At 37.5% G+C, this 23,626-nt stretch overlaps 1 protein-coding gene and 1 long non-coding RNA gene across 14 annotated transcripts in view; one reads left to right on the top strand and one right to left on the bottom strand.

Moving 5' to 3' along the window:
• Positions 1-377: 377 nt before the first annotated feature.
• The window catches only part of adgrf6 (adhesion G protein-coupled receptor F6), a 69,777-nt gene continuing 46,528 nt past the window's right edge, over positions 378-23,626 (bottom strand). For all 11 annotated transcript variants that reach the window (XM_049480851.1, XM_049480852.1, XM_049480848.1 and 8 more), the window contains 12 exons: positions 13,444-13,550; positions 13,280-13,344; positions 12,201-12,331; positions 9,485-9,661; positions 8,194-8,397; positions 6,366-6,506; positions 6,025-6,203; positions 5,763-5,933; positions 2,441-3,802; positions 1,318-1,538; positions 1,171-1,210; positions 378-857 (listed from right to left, as the gene is read on the bottom strand). In XM_049480851.1, the coding sequence (XP_049336808.1) occupies positions 1,455-1,538; positions 2,441-3,802; positions 5,763-5,933; positions 6,025-6,203; positions 6,366-6,506; positions 8,194-8,397; positions 9,485-9,661; positions 12,201-12,331; positions 13,280-13,344; positions 13,444-13,550 (2,621 nt within the window). In that variant the 3' untranslated portion in view covers positions 378-857; positions 1,171-1,210; positions 1,318-1,454. The remainder of the gene's footprint in view (positions 858-1,170; positions 1,211-1,317; positions 1,539-2,440; positions 3,803-5,762; positions 5,934-6,024; positions 6,204-6,365; positions 6,507-8,193; positions 8,398-9,484; positions 9,662-12,200; positions 12,332-13,279; positions 13,345-13,443; positions 13,551-23,626) is intronic.
• On the top strand, positions 14,524-21,787 carry LOC125802534 (uncharacterized). 3 transcript variants are annotated; one of them, XR_007439668.1, is made up of 4 exons: positions 14,524-14,611; positions 15,022-15,053; positions 18,785-18,872; positions 21,536-21,787. It is a non-coding gene; the product is annotated as an uncharacterized LOC125802534 (long non-coding RNA). The 3 variants fall into 3 exon arrangements; XR_007439670.1 differs by lacking the exons at positions 14,524-14,611; positions 15,022-15,053 and adding an exon at positions 15,447-15,509; XR_007439669.1 differs by lacking the exons at positions 14,524-14,611; positions 15,022-15,053 and adding an exon at positions 16,244-16,313.

The raw sequence follows: 23,626 nt of genomic DNA, 5'->3' as shown, positions 1-23,626 counted from the left end.
TAAAGGAGCAATCAGTAGAAAATGAGAGTGAAAGTATAAAATGACGACAGCAGTCCAATTTTGTTCAAGAGTTGTTTCCCCCGCCTAACCCTCTGCAGACACCAAGCTCACTGGGGTTGCCAAGCTCAGGCCACTGAAGCTACATGAACGAGTTCAAGACAATTCAAGAACTTTCTTGACTTGCTGAAAAGAGCTGCCATTGCTTGAACCTTGTATGTTTCCTTGATATCAGATGACACATCCTGATTACTTTATCATTTACTACTGAAAATATTATCCCTACTGCACCTTTAATTTATCAGTTTGTGCATTAAACAAGAACAGAATGTTTTTTTTTTCTTATTCTCAAGTCTTTTGACATACACAGACAAATTCCACACAGTTAAAAGCATTGTTTTATTTATTTGGGTATATTGGAAGTGTGAAGGTTTATATATTTTACCATTTTGTACAGTTTAGTTGGTTAATGGTTTAAGGTACAATATCTGCAATTGCATCCTTATATTTAGCTGCACCTCTTCTTAAAAATAATCTAAAAAAAAATAAAAGCAAAAGCAGATGGAATCAGGAAAGGTGGGGTAATTCCGGTCATACTGGGTAAAATTTCAATTCATTAATAGCAATAGGAATTACGTTCCATCATAAAAATAACACAGGATTCTCAAGACAAAACAACCACCACCCACATCATACAATATATGTTATTAATTTTCAACACAAGTATGGAAATTTTCACATTTTTGAAAAGCTGTTATGTTTTAGACAGACAAGTGTTTAACAAGCTCAAGTGTTGATATATGTATCCGAGTTGCTTGAAGATGAAGCTGCACCCCTGCTTCCTGTTACGTTGTATGCATCTGCAAAAGATCAGCATATTTGTGTTTATGTTCTAAATTTAAAACACAGCACTTTTCAGTGATAAGCAAAGGCTGTCTGTGTCATCTGTGCTTGCTTGCACTATGTTCTACTTTAACTGGCCAAAACAGTCTTTTTTTACAAAAAAAAAACAAAACATTTTCCTGGTTTGATTTTTTTTTTTTTTTCAGTGACCAAATGCACATGGACCCTAAAAATAAATGTCACTAAATGATGGTCAGAGTGTCAACCTTAATGGCAAAGAAAGATAAGGACACAAAAACATATTAATTATATTTTTAAACAGTTACATACTTCTCTGACGCCTGGAAGTTGAATGTCCGGCACTAGTACTCTGTAATTAAAAATCATCAGCCATTATATATCAGTTAATTAATAAGTAAATAATTTAAAGGAAGTTGATATAAAGTTTTATAAATCTACATACTAAAGGGTACTTACCCCGGTGAGGTTAGAGGAAATGTTAGCCACAAGGGACAATTTTCCTCTCAATGTGTCTCGGACCTGTAATCACAAGAAAAGATAATTAGTTGTTAATATGCAATTCTATAGGTTACTGGTTTATTAGTTCACAGTATTTATACCATAGGTAGGTAGATTTGCTGAAATACAGTACATACCTTTTTGTCCAGTAATATTCCAAACACCAAAATAAATAAGCCCTTTGCAGAAAAACAAATAAAAACATGAATGTATGTAATACACTAAGCATGAATATTATATGGCTTTGTGTTCTGTATCATTATATAACATATGATTCACTGACTGTCCTTCCTTGCAATCAGGAACACCACACAAGACCAACTGTTTTGGAGATGTTCTGATACAGTAATTTAGCCATCTTCAAATTTAAACAATCCATTTTTACTGCTTCCATCACATTAAGAACTGACTGTTCATGTGATAATATGAAAATGTCTAATATGTATATCTCATTCCTTGACAGGGGCCACTGTAGTAAAATAATCAGTGTTATTCACTTCACTTCAGTGGGGATTTTAAAGTTTATAAAAGTATTTACTGACATCCCAGACATCCCATTATTTTCTTTAGGTTTTAAAAAAGATTTGATATGTAACACAGCTTTAATCATGATGCAACAAAGGGAAGGTCAAAGAATAAAATAAATTTAAAAAGTTACAGGGTATCACAGTACATGAAAGAAAACACAGCTTTGGTGTTAACCGCATCAGACATTAAACAACAGGAAACAGGAAACCAAGATTTGTCATGGAAATAATCTCCATCATGCCATCTTAATTGTATTAATTGAAAACTGAATTGTGTCTTTTGCTGTGGTAATGCCAGTCCCCTCAGCATGTACATTGTACTTGAAGTCTGACACCCTGTCAAGAGCCTGATAGGCCCAAATAAATATCAGATTTTGGGGTGTAGTACTAAGTACTCCAGCACAGTTGAGTAGCAAAGCAATACACAGTGAAGACATGAAAAAATATATAGCAATGCTTCTCAAGCCTGATCTGGTTGGGTTTCAATTTAAGCAGATTCAAATTTACTTTAAATGTTTTTGACACATAAAAAATAACAAAATATAACATTGTACCTGCAGTGAGTTGAGGATCGCGAAGACTATGTGAATCCCTAATAGACCCGACACCATGGTCCCGATGCCGAATCCCCAGGTCAGACCGAACAGAGGTGTTAGAATGGCCACACATTTGGCAATAACCACTATGGTATGTTTCTCATCTGGCTGAGTGGTGGCTCCAACTCCACGCCGTAACATCTTCCATAAAACCACAATCAGCACAACAAGGTTTATCACCACAATAGTGAGTGCGGGAATCACAAACGCCAAAAAGGCTTTAGTTTTATCCCAGTTGAGCCAACAAGCACTCCTTTCAACGATGTATCCTTGCTGTCCAGCTGTCGCTGCCACAGTGATGACAGCTATTAATAACGGGGCTCCATAACCAACAGTGAAGGCTATGATCATCATCTTGGTCTTGGACATTCCAGCAAAGACCACAACAGTCCGATAAAGAAGCAAGAGTGCAGAGAGCAACATCCAGAAGAAAAGAGCCAGATAAAAGAAGTGCATGAAGAAGGTGGCTGTACTGCACGGCCCAACTGGTGCCAGCTCTCCTTTTTCCACAATACCTGCTCCAATTAAAAAGCATACGTCCGCTATCAGGAGGGACAGAGCAATGTTGACTATGGAGACGTGTCGCATGTAGGCAGTGTCATTATTTGTCATTGATTTCCAAATAATGCCTTCGATGATGAGGGACAGAATCAGGCAGATAATCGAAATGCCGACTCCAATGTAAGTTATATAGTCTAAGATGACATGATTTAACACAAATGGTGACATGAGGATTGAAAATGAAGTTGTGTGGTTGCACTCACACGTAACCTGGTCAGTACTGTTCACATCAGTCTTCACTTCACATCCAGTCGAGTCCCATCCTCCAATCCCATCCAGAAGATTGAAGTTCCAGAAAACACATTGAGGGTTTCCCAATGTTCCATTTGGATTTTGAATGTCAAAGGTAAGAGAGATGTTGTTAATATAATTGTCCACAAGCACTGCAGCCACGTCTCCATTGATGATAACACCAGCCTTGCTGCTGTCATTCAAAGACATTGTTGAAGTTCGAACAGGCAAGACTTTACTTAGAGCTGTGAAAACTATGGCAGTAATAAAGGTTGATCTGTTAGTTCCTGGAATATCTATTTGTGTAGAATTAATATTTTCATTAAATGACTGACTAAAATTTCTTCTTTTAAGGTGGGATGTTGCAGTTGTTATCTCAATGCTTTCATTTGAAAGTTTACTTCCCATACTCTCAACAGACTTCAGAAGTTGAGAGCTTATATTTTCACTTTTAGGGTCTTTGTTCAACTCTGTCCATGTGCCATTTGTTTCTGGTGATCCAATGATATCCATTGTGGTAAGGAAAGACTAAAAAAAAGAATGAATTGTTAAAATTTTCAAATGCTTGTTAAACACTGCACATCTGAATAATGTTATTTTAGCACACATCAGAAACAGTATGTAAAGTGAAGTGTGGATGCAAAAAAAAAAAAACTCCAAAACAGTTTTTACATTTCTTTGGACCTTTATATATTGGAGACAGATGTATCTTGTTTTGTCTGGTAAACTTCATTTAATTTGTCACGGTAGAGCCATTACTGCAAGTCAGGCCTGCATCACATTCTAAATTTGGAACAGAAAAAGCACCACTTTTTCCTGCTTTTTACTGTGTAACAGTAAAGGGTCACTTTTTTTCATTACAAAATTCTCCACACATCAGGACTGCAGTCGAGCAAGTTCAGTACCCACACCTTTTTTGCAGCTACGGCTATGATGCTATGATGTCATGGTGACCTGTTTACTCGATAAATAAACAGATATCTAACAAGACAATATAGCTTAATTTTCTTTCATTAAATATGATTTTCTAACAGTTTCAGTTTCAGTAAGTTAAAATAGCAAATTGTAATCACTCTTATCACTGTTTCTATAAACGTTGGAAGCCATGGTGAAAATACTCAACCAAGAAGAAACTTCTGGATGTGCACCACGAGTGATTTCATTGTTTAGTGTATATATCACGAGAAATTATTATGGACCCTATCGTACACCCTGCGAAAGGCGCGTTGTGATGCTCGTTTCTATCTTACACCCCGTCAGCAGTCTATTTTCAGGTCTTGTGCACGCGTTGTTAAAAAAGCATTGGAGTTTAGGAATATAATCTCGCCGATGGGTGTGGTGGTCTGGAAGTGAGGTGTGTTCAGATACATTTCTGGCGTGTTTCTATCTTGGTGGCGGGAAACACAGGTGCGCTACTAACCGATTTAAACCAGGACAGCAGTCAGCCATGTAACCAAGACATGATCACCATGAGCACTGTGCACCACATACCATCACTTCTTTACCACACCAAAAAAATATCAAATAAAATATACTTAAAAATGTGCACAGTAAATATAAATTATTATTAGTTATTTTTCCCTAACATTTAGAATTTATATTTGTGTTCAGTACACAGACTCAATAATTGTAGATTCATATAGCAGATGTATGCATTCTGCTGTTTGAGAATTTGAAAGATGCTAATTCTCACTCACTCTTTCTCAAACCCTGCAGTTGTGGTAATAAAAAATTGAAAAAAGAGCACTTTGACTAAACATACATTTATTTTATTTCACTTAGCTATTATTTAACTTAAAAAAATCACTTTTATATTTTTTTTATATTTCAAAAACATTAAAGCACATTGTGTACGTTTTTTGTCACCGGGTCACATTTATTAAAATATAAAATATATTAATTCAATAATTATAGTAAAAATAAAGAGAATAAGGAATAAAATAACATTACTGCTCCCTTAAATGAGTTGCTGGCAAACAGTGTGAACACGCAGGTCAGCGCTATTAAGATACAAACACGTCAAAGTACCAGGTGTCTGGCTCTTAAAGGGAAGGACTACTGGCACACTAATTGGTTTATTTCATGTTACGCTGAAAACACACCCATGAATAATTTTTTGATAAACCATGAGAGAATTTCAATATATCAGATGATATATTAGTGCCGCCTGATCACTCTACCCATGCCATTGTTACTATTTATTGCTATAAATGTGGAAATGGATATACATAAACAAGCAAAAAATAAAAATAAGTTGACCAGACAAAACATTAAATATGTTAAATAAGTATAACTGCAGCGTAATATAAATACAATTATTTTACTGTACCATCTTAACTTTTCCGATTTGAGGTTGTAGTACATTTTGTAGAATTATATTATATGTATTTTATGTTATTATATAACAAACAATTACTATGTCACAAAGGTTGATTTTATTATTATTCATAATAATAATAATAATAATAATAATAATAATAATACTTACCGTCATAATGGGTTTGTTCACTGGAAGTGTGCTTATTGTATTGTCAATTATTTTAAGAATCTCTGCAATTTTCAGTACAGCCTCAGTTGAGTCTGTTATCTGAGCAGAATTTGATGTAGTAGCATTGCTGAGATCAGCCACAAATAGTCCGACATTTTCCTCTTTTAAATTCTACAGAAGGACAAAATAAATAAATCACCATGGCCAGTGAAATCTAAATTTAAAAGGCTTCAAACAAAAGTTAATAGATAACTGTATATACCTGAGCTTGATTACTCAGTTCTGCAATGATCTTTGGCACACAATTTTGTGTGCCCTGTTGTTGCCATTTTCCAGCTTCACATTTAACTGTTATAGTACCAACCAAGTCACCCGGACATGGAACCTCTATTTCTTTTCCGGTTGATCCAGCTCCATATGTTGTGTCATAACAATCAGGAACTAAAAGAGAAATTAAGCAATATATAAACAAAATACAGGACATTTCTTTCAGTCTCCAGGAAAAAAATAGTGCAAACACTGAAAAACACTACTGTTGCAGTAGGTTGACTGCAACAAATCAAAAGAAGGTTAGATAAGAGCTATCTAAAAAAAAATACTGACCATTTTGAATGATGTTTATCTGGATGGTCTTTGAGCTGTAACTAAAACCCCTCAGTGCTGTTAAGCTGAGTTGACATGTTGCTTTAGTTCCCAGACAGTTGTCTTTCTGAATGGCATATTGGCATGTAATGCATCGTGCTCCTGGGCAAAATGAATAAATACAGAATTTTTGAATGATTTTTGGCAATTGAACATTTTATAAAACTTATATTACAACAATAGACAAACACAGTCTGCGTAAACTAATACCACACAAAATATATGTTTGCATGGTTTTATTAAACACAACATGTTAACGTTCACAGTGAGGGAAAAAGTATGTGAAACTTTGGATTTAATAATTGTTGATCCTCCTTTGGCAGCAAAAACCTCAACCAAACGTTTCCTGTAGTTGCAGATCAGACCTGCCCAACAGTCAGGAGGAATTAGGATCATTCCTCTTTACTAAACTCAGTAATATTCTTGGGATATCTGGAGTGAATCACTCTCTTGAGGTCACGCCACAGCATCTCAACTGGCATATTTTCTTCTGTTGAAGACATTCGTTTGTTGCCTTCTTTCTCTGTTTTTGAACATAGTGTTGTGTGTTTCTTTCAAACAGCTTAATTTTGGTTTCATCTGTTCACAGTATATTTAGCCAGTAATACTGTGGAACATCCAGGTGCTCTTTTGCAAACTTCAAACATGCAGCAATGTTCTTTTGCGACAACAGTGGCTTCCTCTGTGGTGTCCTCCCATCAACTCCATTCTTGTTTTCCTTATTGTAGATTTGTCTATTTGTAGATGTGCCAGAGATTTCTGTAAGTCTTCAGCTGTCACTCTAGGATTCTTCCCCACCTCATTAAACTCCATTCTTATTTAATGTTTTCTTTATTGTAGATTTGTCAACAGAAATGTTAGCATGTGCCAGAGATTTTAGTCTTCAGCTGACACTCTAGGATTCTTCCTCACCTCATTGATCATTCTGCGCTGTGCCCTTAAAGTCATCTCTACAGGACTTTACCACACCTAGGGAGAGTAGCAACAGTACTGAACTTTCTCCATTTGTAGACCGTCTGTCTTACCGTGGACACATGAACATTACGGCTTTTAGAGATACTTTTGTAACCCTTTCCAGATTCATACACGTCAACAATTATTGAACGTAGGGCTTCTGAGAGCTCTTTTTGCGTGAGGCATGATTCACATCAAGCAATGCTTCTTAAGAACAGCAAACTCTGGGTTGGGTGGTTTTAGCCAACACTCTCATCACATCCTGGCTCCAATTAGCTCTTAGGAAAGTCATTAGCCTAGGGGTTTACATACTTTTCTCCCACAGTGAATGTTAACATGTTGTGTTCAATAAAACCATGCAAACATAATTTGTGTGGTATTAGTTTAAGCAGACTGTATTTGTTGATTGTGTGACTATTCTGAAGATCAGAACACATTTAATGACCAATTTATGCAGAAATACAAGTAATCACAAAGGTTTCACATACTTTTTCTTACAACTGTAGATTCTTTAAAAAAATATATTTAAAAAAAAAACTTTGTTAAGAGATCCTTATTACGAAGTAAAAACTCTAGTTTTTTCAGAGTATTCTGTTTTCCTTATAAAAAGCCTATAATTATTTGCAGTAATCATCCGACATGCTTGTTTTGTGTTCTGTAAGTGGTTAGTGGACAATTTCTTTGTGCCACAAGCCCTAGTTGGTTGTGGCAACATCAGAAATCAAACTGTCTGCAAAGTTTTATTCTTTTGGAAAGTTCTTTACGCTATTTTTAATGGCAGACCTTTGATCATGACCACCTAAATAAAATATAAAAAGGTATTTGTGTATTTTACCTTTTATTTTACAAGACGAGGGGCTGTCTGGAGACCATTCCAGTTCAAGACCATTATCTTCACAGCACTGCAGTGTGACTGGCACGCCGTCACATTTTAATGTCATGGTGTTGGTTGCTTGGATATTTGGAATTGGCTTAATTTGAATTTGCTGCCAGTTCTCATAGGTTATTCCATCAACAGACCCACTGCATGCATATCTACCTGTGAAAGTAAATAAACATATTAAATATGATATATAGGCTATAATTAAAAATCTTACTTTGGCAAATATACATAAAGTATATTACAGTTATATTAGAGTTACAGTGTGTGAACAGTGTGAAGTTCGACCTCAGAATTTCCACATTCCACCAATGACACTTATCAAATTTACCAAAAGCACTGCCTTGCATAATAGCTTTGACTTGTGCTGTAGATTGGAAGTGTCAGTGAAGACTAAAATATGGACGAAATAGGTCTTTACTTCCTACTTTTATATAACTACTGTAGTTACCAAAGGTGGGAAAATCACTAGGTTGCAAGTAACTATCACTATCAATCCCAAGTCAATGCTGTTTTAAATTAAATCCCATTTTTTCTAGTGCTTTTTACAACATTGATCACATAAAAACTTAACATAAATCTGGTGGTAGGACAAAAAGTCAAACAAAATATAGAACATAAAACCCCCCGGAGCGACAGTGCCAAGGAACACTTTCACAGAGCTGGAGGAAGAAACTTGGGAAGGAACCAAGGATCACAATGGGGGGAATCTGGATAAATTATTGATAAAATATTGCTGTACATCAATATAGTTATATATTCTGGTGTATGTAATCGCAATAGTGGTGACAGAAATCATAAAAGTAATAATTATGGTATAATAGTATAAAAACTAACTGAAATAACATCAAATGACAGTGCTATTTATGTCCATGTAAACTTCAACATAGTGGAGGGTGTTCAATCCATCAGCTTGGACACAAACGTTCTTTTTTTTTTTATTAAGTATTTAACACTTATAGGGTAGTTGATCAGTAGTATGACACTGACACAAATCATACATCTTTTAAGTTTCTTATAGATCAAATATACAGAGTCACAGGTGATACAAATTTGTATTCTGTGTAATGATGAGTGAGAGAACTGCCAATGACTGGCGAAAGAGTGTTACAGAAGCAGGTGGTTTGAGGAAATATTGTCATTAGACTCTGAGGCAAGAAGGAGACCAACAAGGGTGAAAAATATATGCAAATTCTTTTTCAACACATGAGTATTACACAGTAGAAACACGTTAATATCGACCTACCACTGTCCGAAGATCCTGCATTTAACAGAGTGAGTTTTTTTCCACTGATTTCATATTTATTATTTTGATTTGAAAGAGGAATCCCATTCTTGGTCCATGTTATTGACGCTACAATTCCACAGGTCAGTTCCGCTGTTTGCAATGGATATATGGGCTGATTGTATAGTACAACCTCATCTGAAATAAAATTTCATGTGCATTACATTTCTGCAAATAGTCAAAGCATACATTTTTTGGACATTTTGGTTCTAAGTTCTAAGCCATGCAAGCAGAAGTGAAATTATACAAGAAAACAAAAACATGAATACAGCCCATTCATACAGAGTGTACATGCAGAAATGTATGAAACATGTATGAGCAAAATAAACAGCTCACATTTTAAAAAGTAAATGCATAATTGTATTTTACCCAGTGAATTGCTACTTTTGTTTACACATAAATAATAAACAGTTGTGTGCAAAACTGTTTGCCTACTTATAGATTTCTTTTGCATTTTAACTTAAAATTTTTTGATTATAAAACTTGAATATCAAAGTTTAATATCAAAGTGGAAAAGATTTCAAAATCATTTCTAAAACTGTGGGACTCCAGCGAACCAAAGTAAGAGCTATTATTCACAAATGCAGAAAACATGGAGCACGGGTGAATCTTCCCAGTAGTGACCGCCAACCAAAATTATTGCAAAAGGGCATGGACTACTCATCCAGGAGGTTACAATAGAACCCCGAACAACATTTAAAGAACTGCAGGTCTCAGTTGCCTCAGTTAAGGTTATTGTTAATGATTCAATAATAATAAAGAGACTGGACAAAAATCATCTCCATGGCAGAGTTGCATGGCAAAAAAAAAAAAAAAAGCTCAGGCGTACTTGGGTTTTGCAGCAGGACAATGAAAAAAAGAAATTAATGTATTGGAGTAGCCTAGTCAAAGTCTAATTGAAATGCTGTGGTATGATCTTAAACAGTTGGTTTATGCTTAAAAACCCCGATGTGGCTGATTTATAATGATTCTGTAAAGAAGAGTGGGCCAAAATTCCTCCACAGAGATGTGAAACACTCATTGCTGGTAAAGCTTGATTATCGGTAAAGCTTGATTGCAATTGTTGCCGGCAAGGGTGGCACAGCCAAGTTATTAGGTTTAGGGGGAAAATACTTTTTCCACACGGCTAGATTGGTTTGGATAGTTTTTTCCTTTACTAAATAAAATGATCATTTAAAAAAGTGTTTTTTTATATTTACTCAGGTTATTCTAGTCTGATATTTAAGTTTGATATTTAAGTTTGAAAACTGTCAGTATGAAAAAAAGCAAAAATATAAGAAATCTGTAGGGGGCAAATACTTTTTTACACCCCTGTACCTGTTGCCTGGTGTAGTGGGATATTACCCCAAATTCATAATTTTATCTTGATCTGAGGGTTTCTCAATTGGAGTCCCACTTTGAATGTCTGTATTAATTTACTGTTTCAATACAGTATTTACAAATATGAATATATTTTCCGTTAAGGGTGTAAGAAGCTGCTTTTTATAGGTAGTTCTGGGCAAATTGCGTCTGCGCCATCAGCATGTGACAATGATGCTGTATAATAATCTTATAATAATAATAATAATCTGCAGGTTGCAGTTGCTGCATGTGAACTGCATGATGATGAGAGAGCTTAATCATTATTGGATAGAAGCTCCCCTTACACCTGTAATGTTTATTTCCTTATTTTTATGTCTTTTACTATGGGCCTTAATAATACCATGCTCTCTAGTAGCAGAACATCTTTTTCATGCAAACTTCAGAATATGTTTTATTATTTAATTATGTCATAATTATTATTTATTTTATTGAAAATAATTGAGTACCTGATATTCCCATAGCTTTTATCTTATTATTTTGATAGAATGTCTAATAGTCTTCATTCCCATGCTACTTTTGTAAAGCATTCCCCATTAAATCATACTTGAATAATTATAAAATGAACTAAATAAATCCTTATTATAAATAAATCCTAATTACCGTAACACATCTTATACAGTTATACAGCTGTACATATCCCAAGAATATTGCTGAACTGAAACAGTTTTGTGAAGAGGAATGGTCCAAAATTCATCCTGACTGTTGTGCAGGTCTGATCTGCAACTACAGGAAATTTGTGAGTCATTAGTTTAAACAGACTATGTTTGTCTATTATTGTGACTTAGATTAAGATCATAATACATTTAATGCCCAATTTATGCAGAAATCCAAGTAATTCCAAAGGGTTCACATACTTTGTTCTTGCAACTGTAGTTAATGCTTAGAAATGTACCTCCCCATTTCTCTTAAAGTCTCTTCTCTAAAGAATCATGTTCATTTTTATGAAAATCAACTTTTACAAAGAATGCCAACGGCAGGTACAGACTATACGACCCTTTTCTTTTGCCTTTGCTTGCTAGTTTTGTCTACTATTATTGTCTATGTTAATGAATAAATTTTCATTTAGTGTTTTACAAATTTAACCCATTTGTTCAACTAAAACTTAATTACGGAAAAAGACTAGGGGCCCGAATGCACACAAGTTTCAGTCAGTGGGCACCTGTGTTTTCCAATGCTAAGATATCAATACACCAGAATTTACCTGAAAACACTTCACCACCATGCAAAATATATTTACAAACACTGTTGCTATTTAAATAACATGGGGAAAAAACACAATATATATTATACAAACAAAAAAAAAATATGCACCTACCACTTTGAATGACACCCTTTACAGTAAATCCATTAGTTTGGAAATTCGTTGTGAGTTGTTTATTAGCTTCTGTAAAATCAATTGTTTCACCTGTGGTTTTAATAGTGAAATCTGCAATCACACTGCCACGTCTGTTCAAAAGACGAAAAAAACACCTTTTAATGCATACTAAATGTATGATCAAATCGTGCAAACTGAAAAATAGTAAATAGTGGCATGCAGAAATGTATGTACATTTCGGTCAAACCTGTAATTAGTTGAGTAGGTAGAACTCATATAGGTCATTAAATATGGAACATTAATTTTATGTAAGAGAAGTGCTTGGTTTCTGTTTTGTATAACCTTGTGTGAAATACAGATTGGAGCAAGCACCAAGCAAAATCTGAATCTTTGAGGTCTCAAATACTCATTGTTAGGAAAACTTCCCAAGCCTTGGCCCAGTAAACAGCACACATGTGCTCCTCTAGGAGAATAGAATTTTCCAGCATCCATTTTTTTCACTTTTTAATGCAACTTAGAAATGGTATAGTGGAGCTGTGGTGCACTATTCTGTTATGCAGTCCCACATATACAAATATCATCTCGGTAAAGAGACATTAGAAGAAAATTTCTCTAAATATGTCTGATGCATATAGAAGTCATTTGTATTTATGAAGTTATATTAGAACTCTTTGACCACATAAAGCACTGGTGAATTTAGAGAATAAACTTTATATGCTAACGCAAGTGGCCAGGAAGACATTACAATGGTAGTGTTACCAATGAGCCAGACGTCTTGTCATCTGGTAGAAGGAAGAGTAAAGAAAGGATGGCTTCTACAGCAGAATAATGACACTAAACACATCAAAATCCACAATGAACTACCCAATGTAAGTAAAAGCTGATGTTTTTAGCCAAGGGCTTCACATTCATATTTTGACCAGGGGTGCCCAACTGGTTGTATGCCACTTATATATGCTACGTTTGTAATTTTCATTTTTCATGACTAAAGAAAATGTATAAAACTGTCAACCTTAAAAATAATTATAAATATCCAAACATATACTTAAAGTTAACATAGAAAGGATGAGTAATACTACCTGAATTTAGTCACCTCTGCTGAGTTACTTATGAAGCCTTTCACATTTTGGAAGCTTGCGTCAATCTGAAATGCAGAGGTCCAATATGATGAAAATAGAAAAAGCATATTAAGACAAAGATAAAACTCTTAGCTTTCTATATAATTTTGACATTAAATACTTACCATCTTCTTAAACTTTGCTTGAGTATCTTTAAACACTGGAGTTGATGAATCAGTGAGATCAAGTACAAATTCAGTGTCTACTGTTAGTGCCATGCTTTTCAAGGTGTCTGTCAAGAAAACAAATGAAAACATTTTAGAGTCACTTGTTATAAAAGAAGAAATTCAGTATAAGCAAATGAGTCAGATCAATACTTAATAACAAAAAGGTCATACCATATTATCTTATCATCTATTCATTTTAGTAACGTAGTACATTAAAATCACAAGTGTCATATCAGAAGACACTTTTGGTCCTGCCAATGGTATCAAAACCTATGTCAAAAATTAAATGTTTTATTTTCAGTCCATTAGTAATCTACATCAATTGAATGTTAAACTTAGTGCCACTTTCACTGACAAGTAAAGTTCTTCCACATTCAATTTGTTTTGAAATTGTAGCTGTAGTTCTGGCAGTGTGTGTAGTTCTGTAGCTATAGTTCTGTCAGTGTGTGTGTAGGTGTGTAGCTGTAGTTCTGTCAGTGTGTGTAGTTCTGTCAGTGTGTGTAGGTGTAGTTCTGTCAGTGTGTGTAGGTGTGTAGCTGTAGTTCTGGCAGTGTGTGTAGGTGTGTAGCTGTAGTTCTGTCAGTGTGTGTAGTTCTGTCAGTGTGTGTAGGTGTGTAGCTGTAGTTCTGTCAGTGTGTGTAGGTGTGTAGCTGTAGTTCTGGCAGTGTGTGTAGGTGTGTAGCTGTAGTTCTGTCAGTGTGTGTAGTTCTGTCAGTGTGTGTAGGTGTGTAGCTGTAGTTCTGTCAGTGTGTTTAGGTGTGTAGCTGTAGCTCTGTCAGTGTGTGTAGGTGTGTAGCTGTAGTTCTGGCAGTGTGTGTAGGTGTGTAGCTGTAGTTCTGTCAGTGTGTGTGTAGGTGTGTAGCTGTAGTTCTGGCAGTGTGTGTAGTTATGTAGCTGTAGTTCTGTCAGTGTGTGTGTAGGTGTGTAGCTGTAGTTCTGTCAGTTTGTGTAGCTGTAGTTTTGTCAGTGTGTGTAGGTGTGTAGCTGTAGTTTTGTCAGTGTGTGTAGGTGTAGTTCTGTCAGTGTGTGTAGTTGTGTAGCTGTAGTTCTGTCAGTGTGTAGGTGTGTAGCTGTAGTTCTGTCAGTGTGTGTAGTTGTGTAGCTGTAGTTCTGTCAGTGTGTGTAGGTGTGTAGCTGTAGTTCTGTCAGTGTGTGTAGGTGTGAAGCTGTAGTTCTGTCAGTGTGTGTAGGTGTGTAGCTGTAGTTCTGTCAGTTTGTGTAGTTGTGTAGCTGTAGTTCTGCCAGTGTGTGTAGGTGTGTAGTTGTAGTTCTGTCAGTGTGTGTAGTTCTGTAGCTGTAGTTCTGTCAGTGTGTGTGTAGGTGTGTAGCTGTAGTTCTGTCAGTGTGTGTAGCTGTAGTTTTGTCAGTGTGTGTAGGTGTGTAGCTGTAGTTTTGTCAGTGTGTGTAGGTGTAGTTCTGTCAGTGTGTTTAGCTGTAGTTTTGTCAGTGTGTGTAGGTGTGTAGCTGTAGTTTTGTCAGTGTGTGTAGGTGTAGTTCTGTCAGTGTGTTTAGCTGTAGTTCTGTCAGTGTGTGTAGGTGTGAAGCTGTAGTTCTGTCAGTGTGTGTAGGTGTGTAGCTGTAGTTCTGTCAGTGTGTGTAGGTGTGTAGCTGTAGTTCTGTCAGTGTGTGTAGTTCTGTCAGTGTGTGTAGGTGTGTAGCTGTAGTTCTGTCAGTGTGTGTAGTTCTCTCAGTGTGTGTAGTTCTGTAGCTGTAGTTCTGTCAGTGTGTGTGTAGGTGTGTAGCTGTAGTTCTGTCAGTGTGTGTAGCTGTAGTTTTGTCAGTGTGTGTAGGTGTGTAGCTGTAGTTTTGTCAGTGTGTGTAGGTGTAGTTCTGTCAGTGTGTGTAGTTGTGTAGCTGTAGTTCTGTCAGTGTGTGTAGGTGTGTAGCTGTAGTTCTGTCAGTGTGTGTAGTTCTGTCAGTGTGTGTAGGTGTGTAGCTGTAGTTTTGTCAGTGTGTGTTGGTGTGTAGCTGTAGTTTTGTCAGTGTGTGTAGGTGTGTAGCTGTAGTTTTGTCAGTGTGTGTAGGTGTGTAGCTGTAGTTCTGTCAGTGTGTGTAGGTGTGAAGCTGTAGTTCTGTCAGTGTGTGTAGGTGTGTAGCTGTAGTTCTGTCAGTGTGTGTAGGTGTGTAGCTGTAGTTCTGTCAGTGTGTGTAGTTCTGTCAGTGTGTGTAGGTGTGTAGCTGTAGTTCTGTCAGTGTGTGTAGTTCTGTCAGTGTGTGTAGTTCTGTAGCTGTAGTTCTGTCAGTGTGTGTGTAGGTGTGTAGCTGTAGTTCTGTCAGTGTGTGTAGTTCTGTCAGTGTGTGTAGGTGTGTAGCTGTAGTTCTGTCAGTGTGTGTAGGTGTGTAGCTGTAGTTCTGGCAGTGTGTGTAGGTGTGTAGCTGAAGTTCTGTCAGTGTGTGTAGTTCTGTAGCTGTAGTTCTGTCAGTGTGTGTGTAGGTGTGTAGCTGTAGCTCTGTCAGTGTGTGTAGGTGTGTAGCTGTAGTTCTGGCAGTGTGTGTAGCTGTAGTTCTGTCAGTGTGTGTGTAGGTGTGTAGCTGTAGTTCTGGCAGTGTGTGTAGTTATGTAGCTGTAGTTCTGTCAGTGTGTGTGTAGGTGTGTAGCTGTAGTTCTGTCAGTTTGTGTAGCTGTAGTTTTGTCAGTGTGTGTAGGTGTGTAGCTGTAGTTTTGTCAGTGTGTGTAGGTGTAGTTCTGTCAGTGTGTGTAGTTGTGTAGCTGTAGTTCTGTCAGTGTGTAGGTGTGTAGCTGTAGTTCTGTCAGTGTGTGTAGTTGTGTAGCTGTAGTTCTGTCAGTGTGTGTAGGTGTGAAGCTGTAGTTCTGTCAGTGTGTGTAGGTGTGTAGCTGTAGTTCTGTCAGTGTGTGTAGTTGTGTAGCTGTAGTTCTGTCAGTGTGTGTAGGTGTGTAGCTGTAGTTTTGTCAGTGTGTATAGCTGTAGTTCTGTCAGTGTGTGTAGGTGTTAGGGGTGTCACGATCTCGATATTTTATCGAAATCGAATCGAAATGAGGTCATGGTCTTGAGTTTCGAAGTCAAAAAGAGGATCGACGATCCCTCCCGCGCGCGCTACGCAAATAGCGCAGCGCGCTACGCAAATGGCGCGGCACCAACACTTTCAACCACGGAGGAGAAACTGAAAACGGATTTATAGAAATATAGACAGGGCTCTCAAGTTTTGAGTGTCTGCGGGAGTGTGATCACTGTTTTTTATCTGTCCAACGGGGGAGGGGCGCGCAGGTTTTGTATCTGTATCTAACGGAGGGGTGGGTGCGCGCAGGTGAGAGCGTGTGAACTCGCTGAAATGCGTGTGTCAGTGTGACTTGAGAACACTGACTATAGATCACAGTGAGGTGGATTAAAAATCTTAAACTTATAATTGACTACACCTGTTGCTTTCTACGGCAACGTAGAGCTGCCAGCCATAGAAATATAATTTGACTCAGTAACATGTAATAACGTAAAAGGTTTCATATTATAACGTGATATTTATTACGTTATAACGTGATATCTATCACGTTATTTCGTGATACAAAACTATTATGTTATTTCATGATATGGTATTTTTACGTTATATCGTGAAATTATCATGTTATTTCGTGATAAGAAATTATCATGTTATTTCGAATTATGAAATGATCATGTTATTTTGTGATAAACATTTATCAAGTTGTTTCATGATATTTTAACGTTATAACGTGAAAACATCAATATGGTTTTACTTTGATACATGGCCAAGCCAGCGCGCTTCCATTTCACTTCACGTCGCCTCCAGCTACAGTGCTCAACAACTGTAGAATTCCACCATGCCTTAAACCAAGCTTGAAATAGAACTGAATTAAGTCATGCAGACGAGCCATGTTCCTTCACTGAACCTGGTAAGTGTTGAAGTGCTGAATGGCCTAATATCATGAAATAACATGATAAATGTTTAACATTAAATAACGTGATAGTTGCATATCTCAGAATAACGTGATAATTTCTTATCTCAGAATAACGTGATAGTTGCATATCTCAGAATAACGTGAAAGTTGCATATCATGAAATAACATGATAGTTCCTTATCTCGGAATAACGTGATAATTTCATATCACGAAATAACGCGATAATTTCTTGTTATAACGTGAAAATACCACATAATGAAATAACATGATAATTCCATATCATGAAATAACGTGATAAGTATCACATTATAACATGGTAAATTTCACGTTATAACATAAAACTTTTCACGTAATTACATGATACTGAGCCAAATATATATTAGGGCTTGGCAGCTCTGAGTTTCCGTAGCTTTCCATTGAATTAAAAAAAACATCTTTCTCTCAGATAAAGTAAACACAAGCGTGTTTCTGACTAAAATAAAAGCTTTTCAGGAGAGATATAAGTTATGTGTAAATATTTATAAGACAATACCTGACAAAATCTGTTTTAATGACGTTAATAAACATCACTGTGACAGCGCTAGTCACAGTTTCACCACATCACTTATCTAACCAGCCTGTACTGATTTCTGCCCCCCAATAATGCTTTCAATAACCTCTAATAGCCTTTAATAGTCTTCAGTAGCCTTCAACAGTCTAACCTTGCGGCCGTGGTGTGTCCACTAAACTCCGTAGTTATAAACATCCTGAGGTTAGCAGCGCGCTAACTGACCTGTTTATAATGTAATCCGAGCAGTGACTCCGTGTCGGCTGTTCTAACCTGCTGCTGTTAGCTGCTTGGGCTGAAAGATGAACTGTAGTGAGCTGTATTATCCGGTTAGTGGGGTTAAAACCTTTATTTGTTTACAGAAACAGTAAAAACGGACTGGCTGAGCTCTGTAGCCCGTGGCTGGGCTGTACTGAAGTAGTGACTGAGTGAAGAGAGCGGGGCTTGTGCTGCTGCTGCTAGTGGTTGGATGAAGAACTGCAGCTTCATGTAAGTGAGCAGTTTCACCAGCCATCCACACACAGCTCTGATAAACTGCTTGTTTTAATAGTGCACACTGTTGCTACCAAAAAAAGTCACTAGATGGCATTACCATATATATCTTAATAAATAATAATAATAATATTTATAATATTTATAATAATAATAATAAATATATTATTTAAATTTTATGAGGCATAAAATAATAACAAGAAAAAAAAAACAAGAAAATCGAGAATCGAATCGAATCGTGACCCTCAAATCGAAAATGAAATCGAATCGAGGATTTAGAGAATCGTGACACCCCTAGTAGGTGTGTAGCTGTAGTTTTGTCAGTGTGTATAGCTGTAGTTCTGTCAGTGTGTGTAGGTGTGTAGTTGTAGTTCTGTCAGTGTGTGTAGGTGTGTAGCTGTAGTTTTGTCAGTGTGTGTAGGTGTAGTTCTGTCAGTGTGTGTAGTTCTGTAGCTGTAGTTCTGTCAGTGTATGTTGGTGTGTAGCTGTAGTTTTGTCAGTGTGTGTAGGTGTGTAGCTGTAGTTTTGTCAGTGTGTGTAGGTTGTAGCTGTAGTTCTGTCAGTGTGTGTAGGTGTGTAGCTGTAGTTCTGTCAGTGTGTGTAGGTTGTAGCTGTAGTTCTTTCAGTCTTTGTTGGTGTGTAGCTGTAGTTCTGTCAGTGTGTGAAGCTGTAGTTCTGTCAGTGTGTGTAGGTGTGTAGCTGTAGTTCTGTCAGTGTGTGTAGCTGTAGTTCTGTCAGTGTGTGTAGGTTGTAGCTGTAGTTCTGTCAGTCTGTGTTGGTGTGTAGCTGTAGTTCTGTCAGTGTGTGTAGCTGTAGTTTTGTCAGTGTGTGTAGTTCTGTAGCTGTAGGTTTGTCAGTGTGTGTAGGTGTGCAGCTGTAGTTCTGTCAGTGTGTGTGGGTGTGTAGCTGTAGTTCTGACAGTGTGTGTAGGTGTGTAGCTGTAGTTTTGTCAGTGTGTGTAGGTGTGTAGCTGTAGTTTTGTCAGTGTGTAGGTTGTAGCTATAGTTCTGTCAGTGTGTGTTGGTGTGTAGCTGTAGTTTTGTCAGTGTGTGTAGGTGTTTAGCTGTAGTTCTGAAAGTGTGTGTAGGTGTGTAGCTGTAGTTTTGTCAGTGTGTGTAGGTGTGTAGCTGTAGTTCTGTCAGTGTGTGTAGCTGTAGTTCTGGCAGTGTGTAGCTGTAGTTTTGTCAGTGTGTGTAGGTGTGTAGCTGTAGTTTTGTCAGTGTGTGTAGGTGTGTACCTGTAGTTTTGTCAGTGTGTGTGTAGGTGTGTAGCTGTAGTTCTGTCAGTGTGTGTTGGTGTGTAGCTGTAGTTCTGTCAGTGTGTGTAGGTGTCTAGCTGTAGTTTTGTCAGTGTGTGTAGGTGTGTAGCTGTAGTTCTGTCAGTGTGTGTAGGTGTGTAGCTGTAGTTCTGACTGTGTGTAGGTGTGTAGCTGTAGTTTTGTCAGTGTGTGTAGGTGTAGTTCTGTCAGTGTGTATAGCTGTAGTTCTGTCAGTGTGTGTAGGTGTGTAGCTGTAGTTCTGTCAGTGTGTGTAGGTGTGTAGCTGTAGTTCTGTCAGTGTGTGTAGTTCTGTAGCTGTAGTTCTGTCAGTGTGTGTAGGTGTGTAGCTGTAGTTCTGTCAGTGTGTGTAGGTGTGTAGCTGTAGTTCTGGCAGTGTGTGTAGGTGTGTAGCTGTAGTTCTGTCAGTGTGTGTAGTTCTGTAGCTGTAGTTCTGTCAGTGTGTGTGTAGGTGTGTAGCTGTAGCTCTGTCAGTGTGTGTAGGTGTGTAGCTGTAGTTCTGGCAGTGTGTGTAGCTGTAGTTCTGTCAGTGTGTGTGTAGGTGTGTAGCTGTAGTTCTGGCAGTGTGTGTAGTTATGTAGCTGTAGTTCTGTCAGTGTGTGTGTAGGTGTGTAGCTGTAGTTCTGTCAGTTTGTGTAGCTGTAGTTTTGTCAGTGTGTGTAGGTGTGTAGCTGTAGTTTTGTCAGTGTGTGTAGGTGTAGTTCTGTCAGTGTGTGTAGTTGTGTAGCTGTAGTTCTGTCAGTGTGTAGGTGTGTAGCTGTAGTTCTGTCAGTGTGTGTAGTTGTGTAGCTGTAGTTCTGTCAGTGTGTGTAGGTGTGAAGCTGTAGTTCTGTCAGTGTGTGTAGGTGTGTAGCTGTAGTTCTGTCAGTGTGTGTAGGTGTGTAGCTGTAGTTTTGTCAGTGTGTATAGCTGTAGTTCTGTCAGTGTGTGTAGGTGTGTAGCTGTAGTTCTGTCAGTGTGTGTAGGTTGTAGCTGTAGTTCTTTCAGTCTTTGTTGGTGTGTAGCTGTAGTTCTGTCAGTGTGTGAAGCTGTAGTTCTGTCAGTGTGTGTAGGTGTGTAGCTGTAGTTCTGTCAGTGTGTGTAGCTGTAGTTCTGTCAGTGTGTGTAGGTTGTAGCTGTAGTTCTGTCAGTCTGTGTTGGTGTGTAGCTGTAGTTCTGTCAGTGTGTGTAGCTGTAGTTTTGTCAGTGTGTGTAGTTCTGTAGCTGTAGGTTTGTCAGTGTGTGTAGGTGTGCAGCTGTAGTTCTGTCAGTGTGTGTGGGTGTGTAGCTGTAGTTCTGACAGTGTGTGTAGGTGTGTAGCTGTAGTTTTGTCAGTGTGTGTAGGTGTGTAGCTGTAGTTTTGTCAGTGTGTAGGTTGTAGCTATAGTTCTGTCAGTGTGTGTTGGTGTGTAGCTGTAGTTTTGTCAGTGTGTGTAGGTGTTTAGCTGTAGTTCTGAAAGTGTGTGTAGGTGTGTAGCTGTAGTTTTGTCAGTGTGTGTAGGTGTGTAGCTGTAGTTCTGTCAGTGTGTGTAGCTGTAGTTCTGGCAGTGTGTAACTGTAGTTTTGTCAGTGTGTGTAGTTGTGTACCTGTAGTTTTGTCAGTGTGTGTGTAGGTGTGTAGCTGTAGTTCTGTCAGTGTGTGTTGGTGTGTAGCTGTAGTTCTGTCAGTGTGTGTAGGTGTCTAGCTGTAGTTTTGTCAGTGTGTGTAGGTGTGTAGCTGTAGTTCTGTCAGTGTGTGTAGGTGTGTAGCTGTAGTTTTGTCAGTGTGTGTAGGTGTAGTTCTGTCAGTGTGTATAGCTGTAGTTCTGTCAGTGTGTGTAGGTGTGTAGCTGTAGTTCTGTCAGTGTGTGTAGGTGTGTAGCTGTAGTTCTGTCAGTGTGTGTAGGTGTGTAGCTGTAGTTCTGTCAGTGTGTATAGGTGTGTAGCTGTAGTTCTGTCATTGTGTGTAGGTGTGTAGCTGTAGTTCTGTCAGTGTGTGTTGGTGTGTAGCTGTAGTTCTGTCAGTGTGTGTAGGTGTGTAGCTGTAGTTTTGTCAGTGTGTGTAGGTGTGTAGCTGTAGTTCTGTCAGTGTGTGTAGGTGTGTAGCTGTAGTTCTTTCAGTGTGTGTAGGTGTGTAGCTGTAGTTCTGTCAGTGTGTGTAGGTGTGTAGCTGTAGTTCTGTCAGTGTGTGTAGGTGTGTAGCTGTAGTTCTTTCAGTGTGTGTAGGTGTGTAGCTGTAGTTCTGTCAGTGTGTGTAGGTGTGTAGCTGTAGTTCTGTCAGTGTGTAGCTGTAGTTCTGTCAGTGTGTAGCTGTAGTTCTGTCAGTGTGTGTAGGTGTGTAGCTGTAGTTTTTTCAGTGTGTGTAGTTGTGTAGCTGTAGTTCTGTCAGTGTGTGTAGGTATGTAATATCACCTAGAATAAAGTTTTGACTGGAAAACTGTTTGATTTTCGTTTGTAATAACCTGCTAATGCTTATAATATCACAAATTACCATTTTGTTTTTCTTTATAAAAATGAAAAGGTAGACAATTCTGCTGTGCATAATAATTTGGATCATGCATTTTGAGTGTTTTATTATTTTTTTAAATAAACTGGTATCATTGGTAGTTTGTTAAAAAAACATTGTACTCTAATAGTTAATAGAAAATGTGAAAAAATAGTTTTTGCATAATAATTTGGAACACAGTGTACACTCCTTTATCTTTAACTAATTTTGGTTCAACCAGAAAAAAATATTGCTAACATGCCAGGAGGGTTTGGGTTTTCGGGTTTATACTTGTCATAAAGCACAATGAAACATCAGGAAACATCAGGGAACTCTGGTCATGTCCCAAACTGCATACTGCCACACTTATATAGTATTTAAAAAAATAGTAGACTGGAGTAGTGTAAAATGTAAGTTCCAAAGGGTTGGCACACAGCCTCCCAGTCTAATGTCTTGCATTGAACTTAAACTTTCTCAGTGTTAACCATAACATACTATATTTTTCAGATCATGCATTAAGACAAAATATGTTGAATCTCTACATTTAAGTGAGCAAGGGTGTCGCCATGTTTCCCTTCTAATGGTGGGAAAAAAATTATATATATATATATATATATATATATATATATATATATATATATATATATATATATATATATATATATATATATATATATAACAAGTGCTGGATGTTGATCTACACAGATTTCACTCCTGAAAACTGTTTATTTAGGTAACTAGAGCGCTTTCATTTATTTACAGTAAGCTTAGATTTCCAGCACAATTAATAGTTAGCAGCGCAACTCAGCTCCAATTAGCAGCTCTAGCCAGCCTCAGTTAGTAGCGCTAGTCAGCCGCGATTAGCAGCTCTAGCCAGCCTCAGTTAGCAGCTCTAGCCAGCCCCAGTTAGCAGTGCTATTCAGCACTAGTTAGCAGCACAGCCAGCCGCAGTTAGCAGAACTAGTCAGCCCCAGGTAGCAGCTCAAGTCAGCCCCGGTTAGCAGCATAGCCAGCTGCGGTTAGCAGCGCTAGCCAGTTGTGGTTAGCAGCACTTTAGTAATATAATTTTTTTTTGGAAAATTAAAGAATTTTAGGTGTGCCTTATAGTCTGAAAAATGTTTTGTTACTGTACATATAATATACAGAACAGTTCCAGTGGAATAGAGTATAACTGTATATTTTAGGGGATAGTGTGAGATAATTGTGCCTATTTTTAGAGATTAAACTAGCTTACACAGTTACAAAGTCCGTGTGACCTGACTCAAATGACCTGTATGCAAAGAGTGATCTAAACAATTAGCATTACACATTTATCCTTCATTTATGAAATAATAAAAAATATATATAAATAAGTATATTAATCTTCAGTTAAGCCCTAGAGTTGAATCTTTTACTTTATTCAGCAAATACATTTGCAATAAAGAGTATGTGAAACCTTTGGTATTAAAGATTAAAAAGCCTTCTCTAAACCCCGCCCAGGTTCATAACTACAGACCGGTCTCACTACTACCT

Source organism: Astyanax mexicanus, chromosome 1, assembly GCF_023375975.1.
Source record: "Astyanax mexicanus isolate ESR-SI-001 chromosome 1, AstMex3_surface, whole genome shotgun sequence".
NCBI classification, from domain to species: Eukaryota; Metazoa; Chordata; class Actinopteri; order Characiformes; family Acestrorhamphidae; genus Astyanax; species Astyanax mexicanus.
Note: the sequence above shows the minus strand (reverse complement) of the source record. Positions and strands in the feature narration are given on the sequence as shown.